This window comes from Balaenoptera acutorostrata, chromosome 2 (assembly GCF_949987535.1).
Source record: "Balaenoptera acutorostrata chromosome 2, mBalAcu1.1, whole genome shotgun sequence".
Classification (NCBI taxonomy): Eukaryota; Metazoa; Chordata; class Mammalia; order Artiodactyla; family Balaenopteridae; genus Balaenoptera; species Balaenoptera acutorostrata.
The window spans coordinates 134,766,808-134,785,152 of NC_080065.1; the positions used below are offsets into that span (position 1 = coordinate 134,766,808).

An 18,345-nucleotide genomic window follows, 5' to 3' on the forward strand; every position below is an offset into this window, starting at 1 on the left:
TCGCCTGGGCACAGCGCAGGAGGAATCTCCCTAAGAATCAGGGACGCGTGGCTCCTTCTGTACAGGGCAGCCAATCGCAAGGAGGAAAGCGGCCAAGGGGCAGCACCCTTGCCTGTCCTGGTCACGTCATTGGCTGACAGCCGCGTCGTTCTTCCGCGGTGCCACGTGACTGTGCATGCTGAACTTTCGTTGTTAGAGTCGCCTTCGGCACCTCCCCGCTGCCGGTGCCTTCCCGCTGCTCCCCTGGGCCCCGCCTCCTCCAGGGGCGGGCGATGGGCGGGCAAGGGGGCTGGCGGGTTAAAGGGAGGCCGACCCGGGAGTGGGCTGCCCCTGCCCGCGCCACCCTACCCCTCAGTCCCGCCACGGCAGAGGGAGGACGCGCCTTGGATCCTGGTCGCACGGGGCGGCCCAGACTCGAGAGGTGAGGAGAGGGGAGGGACTTGAGACGCGGGGGAGACAGCGGTGCCGGCCTTCCCGTGGTCAGCGGGCCCCTCTTGGGGTCGTCCTCGCCTGTGACCCAGGTGTGGTGGGAGGAAGCGCGCACCAGCGGTCGCCGCGGGCCGTCGTGGCTGGGCCGTGAGAGGTGGGTGTGCGTAGGAGTTATTTCCTCTGTCGGCAGGGGCGGAGGCAGGGCCAGCGTCAAAGCCCCACTCCCTCCACCCGGGTGATCCCGACCCAACTCCGACGGCTGAGGGCTGCCCACCCTCCACCGCACACTTCGCGCCGGGTGCCCTAAACCCCGCTGGTAACGGTGCGGCTCTTCCGCCCGAGTCCTCGTAGCGCCTTCTCGAACCCAGATATATGGGAGCAGGACCAAGGACATAAGAGCCGCCACCACCACCTTAGATGGGGGAACTGAGGCTTGGGTAGGAGAGAGGACTTGATTACCTTGGTTTTTAAAACCACACACCTGGTTAAGTAGAAATCAGGACCTGTAGTTTTTCGAGACTCATAGACTTAAGTTGAAATTCTTTCACTGGATAGATGGAGACACTGAAAGGACACAGAGGGACAGAGCCTTGCCGAAAATTACACAGCAAGTCATTTGCAGAACTAGGACTTGTACCCAGCTTTACCAAACTCATAGACTATTAGGCTGGGCCCCTCCTTGCACAGATTGGGGACCACGGTGGATTAGACGCATTCAGGACTTAAACTCCTTTCTGGCACTCATTCTAGTACCTTTTTCCTCCTTGTCCCTAAGGCATTTTATGTGAAATCTGGAACTAATGTGATATCCAGTATTGGGTTAAGCAGAAGTTCTTATCTTTGAATGTTGAGTCAAGAAGAAATGGAGAGGCAAAGCTGTTGGCAAGAAATAAGCCCCCTTTTTTTTTTCTTCAGTAATCTCAAGGGACGGAGACTAGTAGCTGTCATTTACTGAGCAAATGCTATGTGCCAGGCGCTGTGCTAGGTACTTTACTTGGGTTAGTTTTAAAACAACACTGCAAGTTGAGTAATGTTATCCCCATTTTACAGGTGAGAAATTAATGCTGAGTAAAATGAAATTTTTCAGTCAGTGCCATACAGATGTTGAACAGTGTAGCTGGGATCTGAATAGAGATCTGTCTGACTCCAGAACATACCTAGTGATTCTCCAAATAGGCCCTCAGCCCACTGACTCAGAATCACCCAGGGAGCAGTCTTGGATCTCATCCCTGGATTTGTCTGAGAATCTGCATTTTAACAGATCTTCATGTTTGATATCATTGTATTGTACTATAATTTGCTGCCTCCTGGAGGAAGATCTGGAGATGACCTATTCAGGGATTTGGCGACTAGATTAGATTCACTAGGGGTCATTTTGAGCATTGATATTACTTTTAATGAGTATAAACCCCCAGGTAGATGATTGCCAGACTAGTTTCTTGACACAAACTTGGTTATGGTGTGTGGGGGTGGAGGGGGAGGAGTAACTGCTTTTTCTTCACCACAGAGCTCTTTTTTTTTTAAAGATTTTTTTTAATATATATTTTAAAAATTTATTTATTTTATTCTTTTTTTTTTTTTTTTTTGGCTGCGTTGGGTCTTCATTGCTGCATGCGGGCGTTCTCTAGTTGCGGTGAGCAGGGGCTACTCTTCATTGCGGTGAGTCGGCTTTTCACTGTGGTGGCTTCTCTCATTGTGGAGCACGGGCTCTAGGCGCACAGGCTTCAGTAGTTGTGGCTCGCGGGCTCTAGAGCGCAGGTTCAGTAGTTGTGGCGCACGGGCTTAGCTGCTCTGTGGCATGTGGGATCTTCCCTGACCAGGGCTCAAACCCATGTCCCCTGCATTGGCAGGCGGATTCTTTCTTTCTTTCCCTCCCTCCCTCGGGTCTTCGTTGCTGTGTGCGGGCTTTTCTCTAGTTGCAATGAGTGGGGGCTACTCTTTGCTGTGGTGCTGGACTTTTCATTGCAGTGGCTTCTCTTGTTGTGGAGCACAGGCTCTAGGCGCACGGGCTTCAGTAGTTGTGGCATGTGGGCTCAGTAGCTGTGGCTCACAGGCTCTAGAGCGCAGGCTCAGTAGTTGTGGCACATGGTCTTAGTTCCTCCACAGCATGTGGGATCTTCCCGGACCAGGGATCGAACCTGTGTCCCCTGCATTGGCAGGCGGATTCTTAACCACTGTGCCGCCAGGGAAGCCCTTTACCACATAGCTCTTAAACTATTATTCGTCCATTCACTCAACAAATATTTGTTAAGCACTTATTAGGTGCTCTACATGTTTCAGGGTACTGGGAATACAACTGTGAACTGTATTAATTATTAAAATTCATAATAGGCTCAGAAATGAGGTGAGCACTTGGCCATAAAATTATTGCTTTGAACTAGCTCCTAAGACCTCTTAGCAAGGAAATAAATTTGGGGGTCATGTGGTATTTTAGAAGAGATCTAAGCTTGGAAATTAGAAGATGAGGATTGAGAATCTGGTCCTACCAGTTAAGCAAGTGACTAAACTTTGATGTTTTTCATACTGGAGAACAGGAATTCATACTCTGATTCTCAGATTTACTGAGGAGGCAAGTGGGAGATGTAGATGAAATCTTTTTAAAAATTTTATTAAAAAAATTTTTTTTTCTTTCTTTTTTGGGTTTTTTTATTTAGATGAAATCTTTTTGAAAGCAGTGAATTACTATGCAAGGAACTATTTAATTATTTTACCATGGTTTTACATTAAGCTATTTTCCTCTTGGGTATTTTATTATTTTGTCTTATATTGGGCTTTATACAAGGAAAAATATATCATAGTGCTTATACTACTGATATAAGCCTTGTGGTGGTTCTTCTTTTTGCATCACAGAAATAAATGGGCATTGTTAATCATTTGTGATAACTGGAAAACAAGGAATACTTTTTTTTGGCTTCATTATATTAACTTGAAACTTCACCTGTTTGTTCATTTCAATAAACATAGATCTGTAACCATACATAGCAAGTGGGAGGGCATTGTGTTAGGTTCTGGGTTATGTAGACACGAGGATGACTTGGTGTCTGCCCTAAAGTGATACTCTCGTTTGAGACACATGTAAACTTGAGTGCTAAATAGCTATGTGTCATATGTTGGGGAAGCATAGCCTAAGAAGTTTCAGCCCCCTTCTCCTATGTCATTTGAGGTGGGACTTAAAAGATTATAAAAAGGACCAAGATAGATGGAGATAGAAGGGAAAGACATCCCCGACTGAAGGAACGACATGAGCAAGGGCCCCAAAGGGCAAAAGATGCTTATTAGTATTTTCATGGACTGGTGATTGGAACACTGGTGCATGAAAAGAAGCAAGAGAAAGGCAGTTGCAGGCTCATTCACAGAGAGAAGACTATACTAAAGTTATTTGACTATATTTAGTAGGAGGTGGAGAGCCATTGCAGATTTTTGAAGAGTGTATCCAAATGGTTTGACGCCATGTTGTTAACGAATGCTTCTTTTGAAGAAGAGGCAACATGGGATGGTGGTTAAAAACATTGGTCCAATTCAGTGTTTAAGGCTGAAGTATGTCTGCAACTTTCAAATAGTTGAGGGAAAAAAAAAAAACCCAAACAAACCAACCTGAGTGTATGAAGAGTGCAGAAGTAGTGCAGATGTAGCAAAACATTAACAATTGGTATATTGTTAAATGGGTGAATTGTGAATAAGGTGTTCCATGTATCATTCTTTCAACTTTTCTGAATATTTGAAAAGTTTCAAAATAAGCAGTCCAGAGACAGAGAGTAGGTTTGAATCAGACAGGTCTTGATTCTCGTCATGGTTCTACTGCTTATAAGCTGTGTGAGTACTGGAAAATTATTTCCGAACTGTATAGTCCACACCTATTCCAGCCTAGTTTAACTGGAATTTTCCACTTAGGAGAAGAGATTTTTTTTGGTAGATGACTTGTTCACATTAATATTAGGTTCATGCTAAGACTTCTTGGGACTTCTCTGGTGACACAGTGGTTAAGAATCCGCCTGCCAATGCAGGGGACATAGGTTCGAGCCCTGGTCCGGGAAGATCCCACATGCTGCAGAGCAACTAAGCCCGTGCGCCACAACTTCTGAGCCTGCGCTTTAGAGCCCACGAGCCACAATTACTGAAGCCTGCGCACCTAGAGCCTGTGCTCCACAGCAAGAGAAGTCACTGCAATGAGAGAATCCCGCACACCACAGCGAAGAGTAGCCCCCACTCGCTGCAACTAGAGAAAGCCCACGCGCAGCAACGAAGACCCAGTGCAGCCAAAAATACATAAATAAAAATAAATAGATAAATTTATAAAAATAAAAACAACCTTAACTAATTTTTATTCATAAAGGGCAAAAAAGGAAAATATTACTTGCTTGCTTGAAAAAGAATTGAATAACATAACAGACCAGAAGATGTAATAAGATAATGATTGTCAAATGAGTGATACAGTAAGTGATTTTCTCAAAAACCTTCAGCGCCTACGCACTGTCTGCAGATGAAAGTCTACCTTTCTTTTTTTTTTTTTTTTTAAATTTTATTTATTTATTTATTATTTTTGGCTGTGTTGGGTCTTCGTTTCTGTGCGAGGGCTTTCTCTAGTTGCAGCGAGTGGGGGTCACTCTTCATCGCGGTGCGCGGGCCTCTCACTATCGCGGCCTCTCTTGTTGCGGAGCACAGGCTCCAGACGCGCAGGCTCAGTAATTGTGGCTCACGGGTCTAGTTGCTCCGCGGCATGTGGGATCTTCCCAGACCAGGGCTCGAACCCGTGTCCCCTGCATTGGCAGGCAGATTCTCAACCGCTGCGCCACCAGGGAAGCCCAAGTCTACCTTTCTTAACCTGGCATAAAAGCCTTCCAGAATCTCCCCTAGGTACCTTTGCCACTTTCTCTCCCATTGATCTCCCATATGCATCTGGTGCTCTAAACGTATCATACTATTTCTCATTCTTTCCCTCCAACCCCAGAACTATTGCTATTTGTGTTTTCTTCTTCCTCATCCGTTTTCCAAGTCCTTCCCTCATTCTTTCATCTCTGACCCGGACTTCAGATCCCAGGTGAGATATGTTGTTCCCTGGAAGCCTTTCTAAACTGTTCTATCTCTTGCAGATTTCTTCCCTGCTTAGATGCTCTGATTCTAGTAGTTGGCAGCTTCAGTTTTATTTAACAGTGAGTTGTGGCATACATACACAGAGCAGAGCATGAATATGGAACCGTTATGTTTCAGAGGCTGACTTCACCAGTCTCTGAACACTGTTGCCTTCCAAAAAGGCATTTCAGTTTCACAAATTGCAAAACTGTTTCATATGCACTGTTGGTTAAAATTATATGCTGTAATTACTTACCAAAAGTAGACATTGTTTCTCTTATATCTGCAAAATTTCAAAAAGAAGTTGGCTGACCTGCTGTCAGGCTTACATAGAAGGGATATCCCTCTCTTTTAGTTCAGTTCTCTTAGACTCTCAGTAATTCATACGGGAAACAGTGCCAGTGCTGCTGTTTAGTCACCAGGATAAGACAGCTTTCTAAGTAGTCACACTGCATGTGCCTAATTAAAGAAGAAAGTACAGGAATGTTTTTCCTTTTTGTGTTGCCTGAACTGCCATTATACTTTAATATATGAATATGTAAATGTATTTTTCAAATGTTTTGTTGGTTTTTTCCTCCAGTTCCTGCAAAGTAATGTGGAAAGTTCAAGTGTTTTCTTCTTGAACCTTTCTTTTCTTCACTCTCAATTATCAATGTTGATAAAGGGAGAAACTACCCTAGATGATAAAGGAGAATCCTATTTTACTGAACTTCATGGAATATATAGTATGTATTCCAACTTTCTGAAAATGGGAGTCTGGCTATAGACTGTATTTCAAGGATAAACTCTGTAACTTCATTTTTCATGAAGCAATTGGTGAATACTGTAATTGAAAGCAGTAACAGGCCTGGGGGAATGAGAGGATTTTTGTGCAAAAAGGGATACTTGAAAAATTTGTTCCAGAGTAGATAGTCCCACCTGAAAATAAATATTGCTTTGCATCCTACTTTTTCTGTATTTCAGTTATTTGTTTAGCAAGTATTTTCATTCCTATTTTCGAAAGCATATACTTGGACACTTCAGGGGATACAAAGATGAAACAGAATGGAGCTTGCTCTCAAGGAGCTTAATTTGTATGGAGGTCATACCTACAATTTAGTTTAAGATAATTTTTAATGTAGTTTTATATTGTTTGGGGTTTTAAAATAGGCTTGAAAAAAGGGGAAAAAAGTAGTTTTGAGGAGAATTTTAGGGGGTGACTAGGATCAGTAAAAGACTATAGATGGTTTTTGGATTCAGACTGATGGCTAAATCATTTCCACTTCTAGGACTGTTTGTGAGTGAATACCTAAGTTTTTGAGAGCTGGAGATGGAAAAGGACTATGGCCATGAGTATAGAGAAAGGAGAGTTGGGCACGAGTTTGTAGATGTCAGTGCTAGGTCATTTTGGGTAGCAGGTAGGTGAAACTGGGATGTGTAGGATAACTGAATTTCAAAGTGTTTAGAAGTACCTGAAGTTAGAGAAAGCTAATTAGGTAGGTGATAGGAATAGTAACATGCTCAAAAAAAGCTATTCTTGGGCTTCCCTGGTGGCGCAGTGGTTGAGAATCTGCCTGTCAATGCAGGGGACGCGGGTTCAAGCCCTGGTCTGGGAAGATCCCACATGCCGCGGAGCAACTAGGCCCGTGAGCCACAACTACTGAGCCTGCGCGTCTGGAGCCTGTGCTCCGCAACAAGAGAGGCCACGATAGTGAGAGGCCCGCACACCGTGATGAAGAGTGGCCCCCACTTGCCGCAAGTGGAGAAAGCCCTCGCACAGAAACGAAGACCTAACACAGCCATAAATAAATAAATAAATAAATACTCCCCCCCACCAAATTCTAAAAAAAAAAAAAAAAGCTATTCTTGGAGTCTTAAAATCTGGATTTTATTATCTGGCTCAGTCACTTACACAAGCTAAATGAATTACTAAATTGGTCAAGACATTTCACTTTATTATGATCTATCTGTATCTTTATATTTAAAGTGGGTTTCTTATAGACAGCATATAGTTGGGTCTTATTTTTTAAATCTTATCTGGCAATCTGTTTAATTGGCATATTTAGACAATTCACATTTTAAAAATATTTATTTATTTTATTTATTTTATTTTTGGCTGTGTTGGGTTTTCGTTGCTGCGCGCGGGCTTTCTCTAGTTGCGGCAAGCAGGGGCTACTCTTTGTTGCAGTGCACGGGCTTTTCATTGCGGTGGCTTCTCTTGTTGCGGAGCACGGGCTCTAGGCGCACAGGCTTTAGTAGTTGCAGCACGCGGGCTTCAGTAGTTGTGGCTCGTGAGCTCTAGAGCACAGGCTCGGTAGTTGCGGTGCACGGGCTTAGTTGCTCCGTGGCATGTGGGATCTTCCCGGACCAGGGATTGAACCTGTGTCCCCTGCATTGGCAGGCGATTCCCAACCACTGTGCCACCAGGGAAGCCCCGACTATTCACATTTAATGTGATTTTTTTTTTAAATGTTTGGATTAAATTCTACCATCTTGCTAGCCGTTTTCAATGTGTTCTACCTGTTTTAGGTCTCATTCTTCTTTTGGGTTAATTGAGAATTTTTTATGATTCTATTTTGTCTCCAGAATTAGCTTATTATTTATATCTTAAAAAAATTTATTGGTTACCCTTGAGTTTACAATGTACATCTTTAATCAGAGCCTACTTTCAAATAGTATTATATTACTTCATATATAGTATAAGACTTTACAATTCTTAATTCCCCCTACCATTCTTTGTGCTCTTGTTTTGTGCATTTTATTTTGCATGTGCTGTAAAAATGCATTTCTATTTTTGCTTTAGACAGTTATTTTTTTTAGAGCAATTAAAGATTTTTTTAGTTAAAAATAAATCTTGTTTCCATTTGTTCCATTTCTTAGACTTTATTTGTTGTGTACTGTGTAGACCTGAGTTTTTGTCTGGTGTGTGTAGTGTGTGTGTGTGTGTATGTGTGTGTAGTAGTGCTGGTCTGCTGGCAATAAATTCTCTTAGTGTTGGTCTGAGAAAGTTTTTATTTCTTCTTCATCCTTCAAAAAATATTTTCTCTGGGGATAGAATTCTGGGTTGACAGTTATATTTCTGTGATAAAGGTATCACTCCATCTTCTGGCTTGTATGGTTTCCAATAAGAAGTCTGCTGTAATTCATATCTTTGTTCCTGTGTATGTAGTGTGGTTTTCCCCCCCCCCCCCCTTTGGCTGTCTTTAGAATTTTATCTTTGTCTTTTGTTTTCAGCAGTTCAAATATGACATGTGTAGGTGTGTGGTGCTGTGTTGTTTTGGTTTGGTTTTGTATTTGTCCTTCTTGGTATTCTCAGAGATTCTTGGATCTATAGTTTGGTATCTGTCATTAATTTTGGAAAATTCTTGGCTATTATGTCTTCAAATATTCCTTCCACCCATTCTCTGTCTTCTCTTTTTGGGATTCTAATTATGCATAAGTTAGATTGTTTAATACATCCCACAGCTCTTGGATGTTCTCTTAAATTATTATTTTTCATTTTTTAAAAAATTCTGTTTTTCTCTTTCTGTTTTAGTTTGGGTAATTTCTATCAACCTATCTTCAATTTCATCGATTCTCTCTTTGGCTCTGTCAGGTTTGATGGTCCTGTCAGAGGCATTCTTTATCTCTGTTACCACGTTTTTCACTTTTAGTATTACATTTCAGTTCTTTCTTACAGTTTCCATCACCCTGTTGCACTTTCTAGTATTAATTTTTATCTTTTTCCTTTCCAGCTAGCTGCCATATAGGGCAAGATTTGAATTTTGTTAGTTTCTTCTTATGCCTCTTTTAGGTTTGGAAAAGCCTTTTGGCCCAGAACTCACTAAGAACTATTCCAAAATAGAAGGACATAAGGAATGCACTCAAACTAGCTTGGCCTGAAAGTAGGAAGTGAGAAGAGAGTTATAGACCAGTTGCATTGAGGAATGAAGAGCTGCTGTGTGTATTCACCAATCTAATTGACTTGCCCAGGGTAAGTGGTCATCTAAATCTGTTCTTTTCTTCCTTATCTATTTAACAAGACCATCAATGTAACTACTGTTTTACTCTTGTTCAGTGGGATGACCAGCTATAGCCCTTTTATCCTAAACAAAATTAATGTGGGTTACTTTTACAAATATTGTGTTCTTGAATGGGTCATGGGTCCTGGATTATGGCATCTTGGCGATATTAGGCTTATAGAACCTCACGAGGGCTTATCTTTCTGTCAGTTCTGAGACAGGAAACTACCTGAGTCCTTTGTCTAATATATTTTATCTCTTATTGGCCACAGTCATAAATTTGTTTATTCATTTATTATTTCCTTCATTCAAACATTTTGTAAGCCTGCTATCTCAGAGTTACCATACATTGTTGATGATTACAATGATGAACAAGATGTCCTTTCCTCCTGGACCTGGAGAGACTTTTCCTTAACTAATACAAAAGTATGGTTAGTACTGTAACGGAGGCATGAAGTGCTATGAGACACAGATTCATTTGGGCTGGGGTCAGTGCTTTGAAGAAGAGATAGCATTTTAACTGGGTTTTAAAAATGATTGGGGTCTTGATAGAGAGTTGGATGGCCATTCTAAGGTAAGCAAACAGCCAACGCAAAGCCACTGATTTGTGAAGTATTTGGCAGTTTACACTCTGTTCCTCTGAAGGTCTGTTTCTTTTTCCTTCTCTTTTACTCTTATTACAAGACTTATTTTTTGTTGTCCCTCCTCTCTTTTTGCTTATTTTTACCTTCTTTGTTTTCCTGTAGTTCTTAGTGGTAGGTCTTATGGCAGTAGTTTTATAGTTTAGGACCCAGAGATGCAGGATCACCTGGATCTCCTCCTAGTTGAAGTGTTGGGCAACATTATTCCTCCATTCAGCTTATGTTTTAGAGTGTATACTTAGGATAGTAAAGCGAAGCTTTCTTTGCACGAATATAGATCCTGCCCATAGAGCAGACATGACTCTATACTAGAACAAAGTAGAATAGAACAAAACCTTTCAGAGATCAGACACTTGCCCCATCAGCCTACTCCATGCTGTTGATGTTTGTTTCCTTCAACAGTCTCTTATCAGCTTCTCTCTTTTCTTTCCTACCAAACCAGAGCACGTTGTTCAAAGACACAAATGCATTCTGTGCTAGTTTTTTTTTTTTTCTCAAAACATATCTTTACTCTGTCACTCACATTTTCTTTCTGTTTATTTTCAACAACTAGTAGGTTATCTTAAAAGGGACCCACCCACTGAAAAAACAAAAACAAAAAAACCATCTTCCTTGTTTCAGGGACTTTTGCAGGTAAGGTAGGTGTCAAGGTTTGAGACCAGATCCTCTTTTGCAGTATTCGTGGGAGTGAAAAATCTGAAAATAAGACTGTTAGTAGCATATAGAAAGGAGGAGACAGGCTACCCCAATACCGTTTCTGGAGAAAAAAATTTCAGGGGGAGCCAGGCAGAGATGGAGAAGAATCCTTGATAGTTTATACTTTTGGGAAGTCCTGTACTCAGTGAGTTATTTGCTTTAACTTGGTCTGATTCTTTTTTCCTGGATCAAGACAAATGAGGCTCAACTAAGGAAAGTGAATATAAGATACTACCCCCAAGTGAACTTCTCTTAACTCTCATGAATGGCAAGTAGGACTGTTAAAATGTGTGAGTACTGAGAATTACTTAATCAGTTAACCCTCGTATTTTCTCTGGGGTAGGAGGCTGAAACATCTATCTCCAGAAATGTCTTTGAAAAATAAAGAGCAAGATGACCAATACAGTCCTCCATCTAGGATCCATCTGGAGCATGAAGAGGAATCATGTAATGACTTCCAGCAATTTGAGACCAATGATCAATGCAGACCTTATCCTAGGATACATTTGGAGCCTCAAGAGAAACCGGATACTAACTTCAAGCAATTTGTCATCAAAAAACTAGAGAAGAGTTGCCAGTGCAGTTCAACCAAAGCCAGAAATATCATTTTTGGCTTCCTTCCTGTTTTGCAGTGGCTCCCAAAATATAATCTGAAGAAAAACATTTTAGGAGATGTGATGTCTGGCTTGATTGTGGGCATCTTATTGGTGCCTCAATCTATTGCTTATTCTCTCCTGGCTGGCCAAGAACCTGTCTATGGTCTGTACACATCTTTTTTTGCCAGCTTCATTTATTTCCTATTGGGTACCTCCCGTCACATTTCTGTGGGCATTTTTGGAGTACTGTGCCTTATGATTGGTGAAGTAGTTGACCGAGAACTATACAAAGCTGGCTATGACACTGCCCATGTTGCTCCTTCTTTAGGAGTGGTTTCAAATGAGAGCACATTATTAAGCGAGACATCAGGAAAGATATGTGACAAAAGCTGCTATGCAATTATAGTTGGCAGCACTGTAACCTTTATGGCTGGAGTTTATCAGGTAAGAAACAGTGGAATAAGTGGTTGTTTCTGGCAAAAGAAATCACTATGCATGAAATCTCAGATCTGTAAGGGAACTTAGCAATCATAATAATTAAAGCTATCATTTATTGAACGCTCAGGATATGGAAGAGGTAGAGCCAAAATTTAAACCCTGGTTTGACTCCACAGGTAAGATAAGGCTGCTTCTATTTTCTCAACCCTAGGCAGCCTCTTAACCAATGAATTTCAGTCAGCCAGAATTTAATTATTTGATTGTAAAAATTCAGACCAGAAGGGGACCTCAGACCACCTAGTACAACTTCTTAATTTTGTATGTCGAGAACTATCAGATTTGCTTGACGTTATTTGTGGTTGGTTATTGGCGGAGTCAGCACTAGCAGGGAAGAGGGCAATAGAATGGGGGTTGGGAGAGGAAGAGTGCAAGAGTTTTTCAAACTACAGATGACTTCCCCCCTTGTTTTAGAATTGCTGCTCTAATGAGTGACTCTCACTAAAGATAGTAGTTTTCTTGGACTGCTGGGAAGGGAAGAAGTTGGGGACCACTATTTCATGCTATCAGCCAGGAGAAGGATTAGAAATGAAATTCTTTTGGGTCTCCCATAGAATCCACTAATCTGCCATTTTCATCATGCCTCTGCCTTTTGGCATTCAGGATTCAGTGCCAACATTAAACCTCTTCTCTGTTACAGACATGTGGAACCAATATAGGAGGGGGAAGAGTAGCTCACTTTATTAGGTGCTTGGACAGAAGGAGAGGGAGAAGGGGCTGGTGTGCAGAAGAGTTGTGCTTCTCAGAGTTCATTTTTGCTTTTTTGTTAGTATGCCTCACCGAGAACGAGGAAGGGTGAATAGAATTCTGAGAAATTATTGGGAAGAGGAAAAAGAAAGAAATAAAATGTTATATCTTTGAGGATATAGAATTAACATGGGAGGCAGTATAGCATAAGCACATATGCATTGGCTGAAAATAGTTTCTCAGTTTGAAGTTAGATTAAAGAATTCTATAATAATTTTTAAACTGTGATTCTATTTTGATGTGAATCTAGTTTTTTGTTTTATCAGTTAAAACTTTACTTTTACGGTAATGATACGTAATTTAAAGAAAAATACATGTTTTTTAAATTAGAATTTTTCCAACTTGTGTTTTTATGATTTCTCATGGATCCTTTTTTTTTTTAACATCTTTTTTTTTTAAGCAGATGTTCATTTTTAATTATTATTTATTTATTTATTTTATTTTTTTGGCTGTGTTGGGTCTTCGTTTCTGTGCGAGGGCTTTCTCCAGTTGCGGCAAGTGGGGGCCACTCTTCATCGCGGTGCGCGGGCCTCTCACTATCACGGCCTCTCTTGTTGCGGAGCACAGGCTCCAGAGATGCAGGCTCAGTAGTTGTGGCTCACGGGCCTAGTTGCTCCACGGCATGTCGGATCTTCCCAAACCAGGGCTTGAACCCGTGTCCCCTGCATCGGCAGGCAGATTCTCAACCACTGCGCCACCAGGGAAGCCCTCTCATGGATCCTTGAGAAATTTTTTCTTTTTCAAAGCGATCTGAACCTTATTCAAGTTTAAGAAACATTGTGCAAGAAGGTAGGAATCCTAAGCTCTTGTCTGGGCTAGTCAGTAACACTGTGACCTTGGGCAAGTTGCTTAGCCCTCTGAGTGTCAGTAAAATGAGCCCTCTCTTTGTAAAATGAGAGGATTGATAAATGATTGTGGTTTTTTTTCTAGCTCTGGCATTCTGTGGTGCTCTGATGGTATGTCTCCACACAAAGAAATACCAGGGGAATACAGGATTTAGAAGCTCTTTTCCATTTATATTTAACACTTGTATATCCTTCCTTCCAGGTAGCGATGGGCTTCTTTCAAGTGGGCTTTGTTTCAGTCTACCTCTCAGATGCCTTGCTGAGTGGATTTGTCACTGGTGCCTCCTTCACAGTTCTTACATCTCAGGCCAAGTATCTCCTTGGACTCAGCCTTCCTCGGAGTAGTGGCGTGGGATCACTCATCACTACTTGGATGCATATCTTCAGAAACATCCATAAGACCAATATCTGTGATCTCATCACCAGCCTTTTGTGCCTTTTGGTTCTTTTGCCAACCAAAGAACTCAATGAGCGCTTCAAGTCCAAACTTAAGGCACCTATTCCTACTGAACTCTTTGTTGTTGTGGCAGCCACATTAGCCTCTCATTTTGGAAAACTAAATGAGAAATACAATACCAGTATTGCTGGACATATTCCCACTGGGTTTATGCCACCCAAAGCACCGGACTGGAACTTAATTCCTAATGTGGCTGTAGATGCAATAGCTATTTCTATCATTGGGTTCGCTATTACTGTATCACTTTCTGAGATGTTTGCCAAGAAACATGGCTACACAGTCAAAGCTAATCAGGAAATGTATGCCATCGGCTTTTGCAATATCATTCCTTCCTTCTTCCACTGCTTTGCTACTAGTGCAGCTCTTGCAAAGACATTGGTTAAAGAATCCACAGGCTGTCAAAGTCAGCTTTCTGGTGTGGTGACAGCTCTGGTTCTTTTGTTGGTCCTCTTGGTAATAGCTCCTTTATTCTATTCCCTTCAGAAAAGTGTCCTTGGTGTGATCACTATTGTAAATCTCCGGGGAGCCCTACGTAAATTTAAGGATCTGCCCGAGATGTGGAGGATTAGCAAAATGGATACAGTTATCTGGTTTGTTACTATGCTGTCCTCTGCACTGATAAGTACTGAAATAGGCCTGCTTGTTGGGGTTTGTTTTTCTATGTTTTGTGTCATCCTCCGCACTCAGAAGCCAACGACTTCATTGCTTGGTGTGGTGGAAGAGTCTGAAATCTTTGAATCCATGTCTGCCTACAAGAACCTTCAGGCTAAGTCAGGCATTAAGATTTTCCGCTTTGTAGCTCCTCTCTACTACATAAACAAAGAATATTTTAAATCTTCCTTATACAAAAAAACTCTCAACCCAGTCTTAGTAAAGGCAGCTCAGAAGAAGGCAGCAAAGAAAAAGATCAAAAAGGAAACAGCAACTCTCAGTGGAATCCAGGATGAAGTTTCAGTGCAACTTTCCCATGATCCCTTAGAGTTCCATACCATAGTGGTTGACTGCAGTGCAATACAATTTTTAGATACAGCAGGGATCCATACACTGAAAGAAGTTCGCAGAGATTATGAAGCCATTGGCATCCAGGTTCTGCTGGCTCAGTGCAATCCCTCTGTGAGGGATTCCCTGGCCCGGGGAGAGTATTGCAAAAAGGAAGAAGAAAACCTTCTCTTTTATAGTGTATATGAAGCAATGACTTTTGCAGAAGACTCTCAAAATCAGAAGGATATATATGTTCCCAATGGTCTGAGTTTTTCCAGTGACTGATTGAGAAAGTAAATAGAAGGAAGAATACTGTCTAGCCCCAGAGGTTAAAATTTCAAGTTTTTTAACATTTTATACTGTGGAACTGGAAATTGTTGCACACTAGAAATTTTAACCTTTTGGCTCGACAGAATTCTTCCTTTGAAGCTGATGGCCTTTGTAGATACACAGATGCAGCAGAGCTTTTAGTCAGGCAGAATCAAAAAGAAGAAAATATTGTGGTTTTCAACTTTCTTGCAAATATGAGATATTCTTGGAATTAAATAAATATCTATTGAATTGAACTGTAAAGTAGCCCCAAAACTTAATTACCATCCTGTTTTAGGAGATTTGCATCTGGACTGTTCCTTTTCCAGGAGGTAAAGGGGTAAAGCTGGCATTTACATGAGAAGTGCTGGAGCGTGTTTGGCATGGCTCTTTGGAGAGGGAGTAGAAAGGAAGTAGGGAGAGAATGTTGTGTCTGCTCTCCTAACAGCAGGTCAAGAGGCTTCTGGGGTGCGGGGTAGTAACTAGACAAGCTTGTTCTCACTTGTAATTCTCTATTCCCTGTCTTTGCCCCCCAGATGGCAGTCGGATCTCTGGCTTTTAATAAGAGCACCATTCCTCTCAGGCACAGTCTTATCAGGAGTCTGATGGCTGAGCAGGTTTGTGAAATCCTACCAGCTAGCCCCATATTATACAGAATGCTCTTGGTGATACATTTGATGTTTTTAGTCAGCCTTTTTGTTTAGGGTAAGTAGGTAAGAAAAAAAGAGCTCTTCATAATCAGCCAACATAATGAGAATCCTCTCTGTCTCTTCTGTGATCCCTATCTGTCCCTGTTTCTGAGTATTTCTCTACCATTAAGCTCTGTTTTAACTTTCAGTCATTTAGTGTGTTACCCATGGAATCTGTCCTAAACTGCTATGTCTGATTACCAGTGAGTGACAAGTTTGCCAGATAAAAGGCAAAATGCTAACTCAGCAATTTTATGTAGCCTTTTAAATGAGCTTGAGGCAAACTGTTCAGGACAAATTACAAAAAGGAATGATTGACAGCTTCCCTTAAGACTTTATTTAGCAGTGAATTTTTTTTTCTTTCCCGTTGTATTTTAGCAAGGGTCAGCTGGGAATTGACAGTCTTTCTCATATTTGAGAAGCTGCTGTTCATCTTTACTCTGCAAGAAAAATTTATTATAACCAATGGAAAAGAATGCATAGAAGTGATAAGAGTGCTTCCAAAAGAACATCAATAATTGTAGATGTTTTAGTGAAACAAAGCTAATGCTTACTGCCATGCACCCTATTGATGTACAATAAATATTGATGACAGTGACAGCATTTAACTCTTTAGGCCACCTCGAACTATTATGTAAGAGTATTTAGAAGCATCACATTTATACAACCTAAGTTCTGTAGGTGTATTATTTATGATAGCTGGTCACAGGTTGTGGCCCAGAAATACTTCCTTTTGAAAAGCACGTATGTCTGACGTTGAAAGCTTATAGTTCTGTATCTGTACTTTTAAGGGCAAGGAAAAAAAAGACAGGTTTTCCAAAGTTAGGACTAGGAGACTAGTTGATGTAAAATTGAAACATTTAGCACACCATTTTAAACAAACAAGATAAAAATTGCAAAAGTGCAAAATCATTTTTAACCCACTCCTACATTCTAAACAGTTTAAATATTTATAAGAAGCAAAGCCTATGTGTAGGGCATCTATTGGAGTGGAAGACTTTGAACCATCTTTTTTGTTGGCTCCGTAAACTGCAAGTGTTGCTTTTCTTTTGGTAGAGCTCTGCCCATCAGTTTACATGAAAAACGCCTTTCTGTTATTAAAACAAAGCAGTTTCTTAGGAGCTAGATTTCTGTCTTTGAGATGATTGACATCATGATTAAATGTAATAGTGTCCTGAGTTTTAACATCCTTTTAGAACTTAAGTCTAGAATTTCAGAAATGTTAACTGCTGTTTGTATTCGTGTCCTTTGCTTATTGTTTGTAGCCAGTATTTGCTGTTTCTCTCCAGTCTTATGAATAGTAATAGTAAAATCAGAGTGTCTTGGTTGTCATTTGTTTTCAACCCCTCTTGTACCTCCCCAAGCCAGGTTTGAATCCAGATCATTGTAGATATCTAATGCCATGTGACAGAGTAATGAGTACATGTTCAAGACGACTCTATAATTTAGCAAACCCTACCACAGCAAAAAAAAAAAAAAAAAGCCCATAGAATTTGTAAAATCTCTTAAAAGAACAGAGTAACAGGGTTTGTCTTTTACCTGCCATTTCTGTCCATAACGTGGATATAAGCAATTCTGGAACTTTATGCAGTTAGCAGATTCTTGAATTGTGTTCTGGTTTGTTCTTCTCCCACCTACCCAAACAAACAAGAGATTCTGCTTTTGAAAGCCATTTGTAAAGATATTTAAGGTATCACTAGAATTTAAATCTTACCTTCTCTGCTTGGTTTGAAGTCTGCCTATACTTACATGTTAAGATATTTTGATTGCTGGTATTTAAAGGAATCAAACCTGAAACCAAAATCTAATTCACCAATAAAACTAATATTTTTCGTTTGCTTTCTTACTCAAGGGTTTGGACTTTAATTCATTAGGCGATATTTTCCACACTTTACTGATACAAAGATATCATGCTTACTCTAAACTTCAGAGTCTAAATGAAGCATATTTGCATTGCTTATTGATAAACGTACAGAATTCTGAATATCTTAAAATGGTCATTTAATTGAAATATGTGTACACTCTTGATGGTTAAAAGAACCAGAGGGGTGGAGTGGGCCAATGCACCGAGAGACTAAGGGTAACATTCAAGAGAGAGATGAAGGGCATAGACCATTGAAAAGACTATCTCTGACCAAACAAGGGATAAAAGAGAGGGACTCAGTTGAATAGGATCCAATCCCTGGTTAGGCACGCACAACAGTAGGAAGACCAGGATTAAGAGCCACACCTTAGTTTGAGAGCAAGCTCAGAACTGGGTTCTGCTTCCAGAAGGGGAGGGCACAGATTCACCAAAGCTGAAAGAGCTGGTAGCCAAGGTTGGGGCCAAAGCCCGGGTTGACCTATTCCAGAGCACTAGACTGAGTGACTGTAGCCTCTGATGGTAGTAAAATTGACAGATGCCTAGTTG

The 18,345-nt window shown here is 41.0% G+C and overlaps 1 protein-coding gene across 3 annotated transcripts; it reads left to right on the forward strand.

The window, feature by feature from the left end:
- The first annotated feature begins 184 nt into the window (after positions 1–184).
- SLC26A2 (solute carrier family 26 member 2) lies at positions 185–17,786 on the forward strand. 3 transcript variants are annotated; one of them, XM_057541175.1, is made up of 5 exons: positions 303–421; positions 2,058–2,088; positions 9,272–9,451; positions 11,160–11,856; positions 13,702–17,786. In XM_057541175.1, the coding sequence occupies exons 4-5, from the start codon at positions 11,185–11,187 to the stop codon at positions 15,220–15,222; spliced, it is 2,193 nt and encodes a 730-aa protein (XP_057397158.1). In that variant the 5' UTR covers positions 303–421; positions 2,058–2,088; positions 9,272–9,451; positions 11,160–11,184; the 3' UTR covers positions 15,223–17,786. The 3 variants fall into 3 exon arrangements, with proteins under 3 accessions (XP_007188724.2, XP_007188723.1, XP_057397158.1); XM_007188661.2 differs by lacking the exon at positions 2,058–2,088 and having other exon boundaries at positions 292–421; XM_007188662.2 differs by lacking the exons at positions 2,058–2,088; positions 9,272–9,451 and having other exon boundaries at positions 185–421.
- Positions 17,787–18,345: the final 559 nt, after the last annotated feature.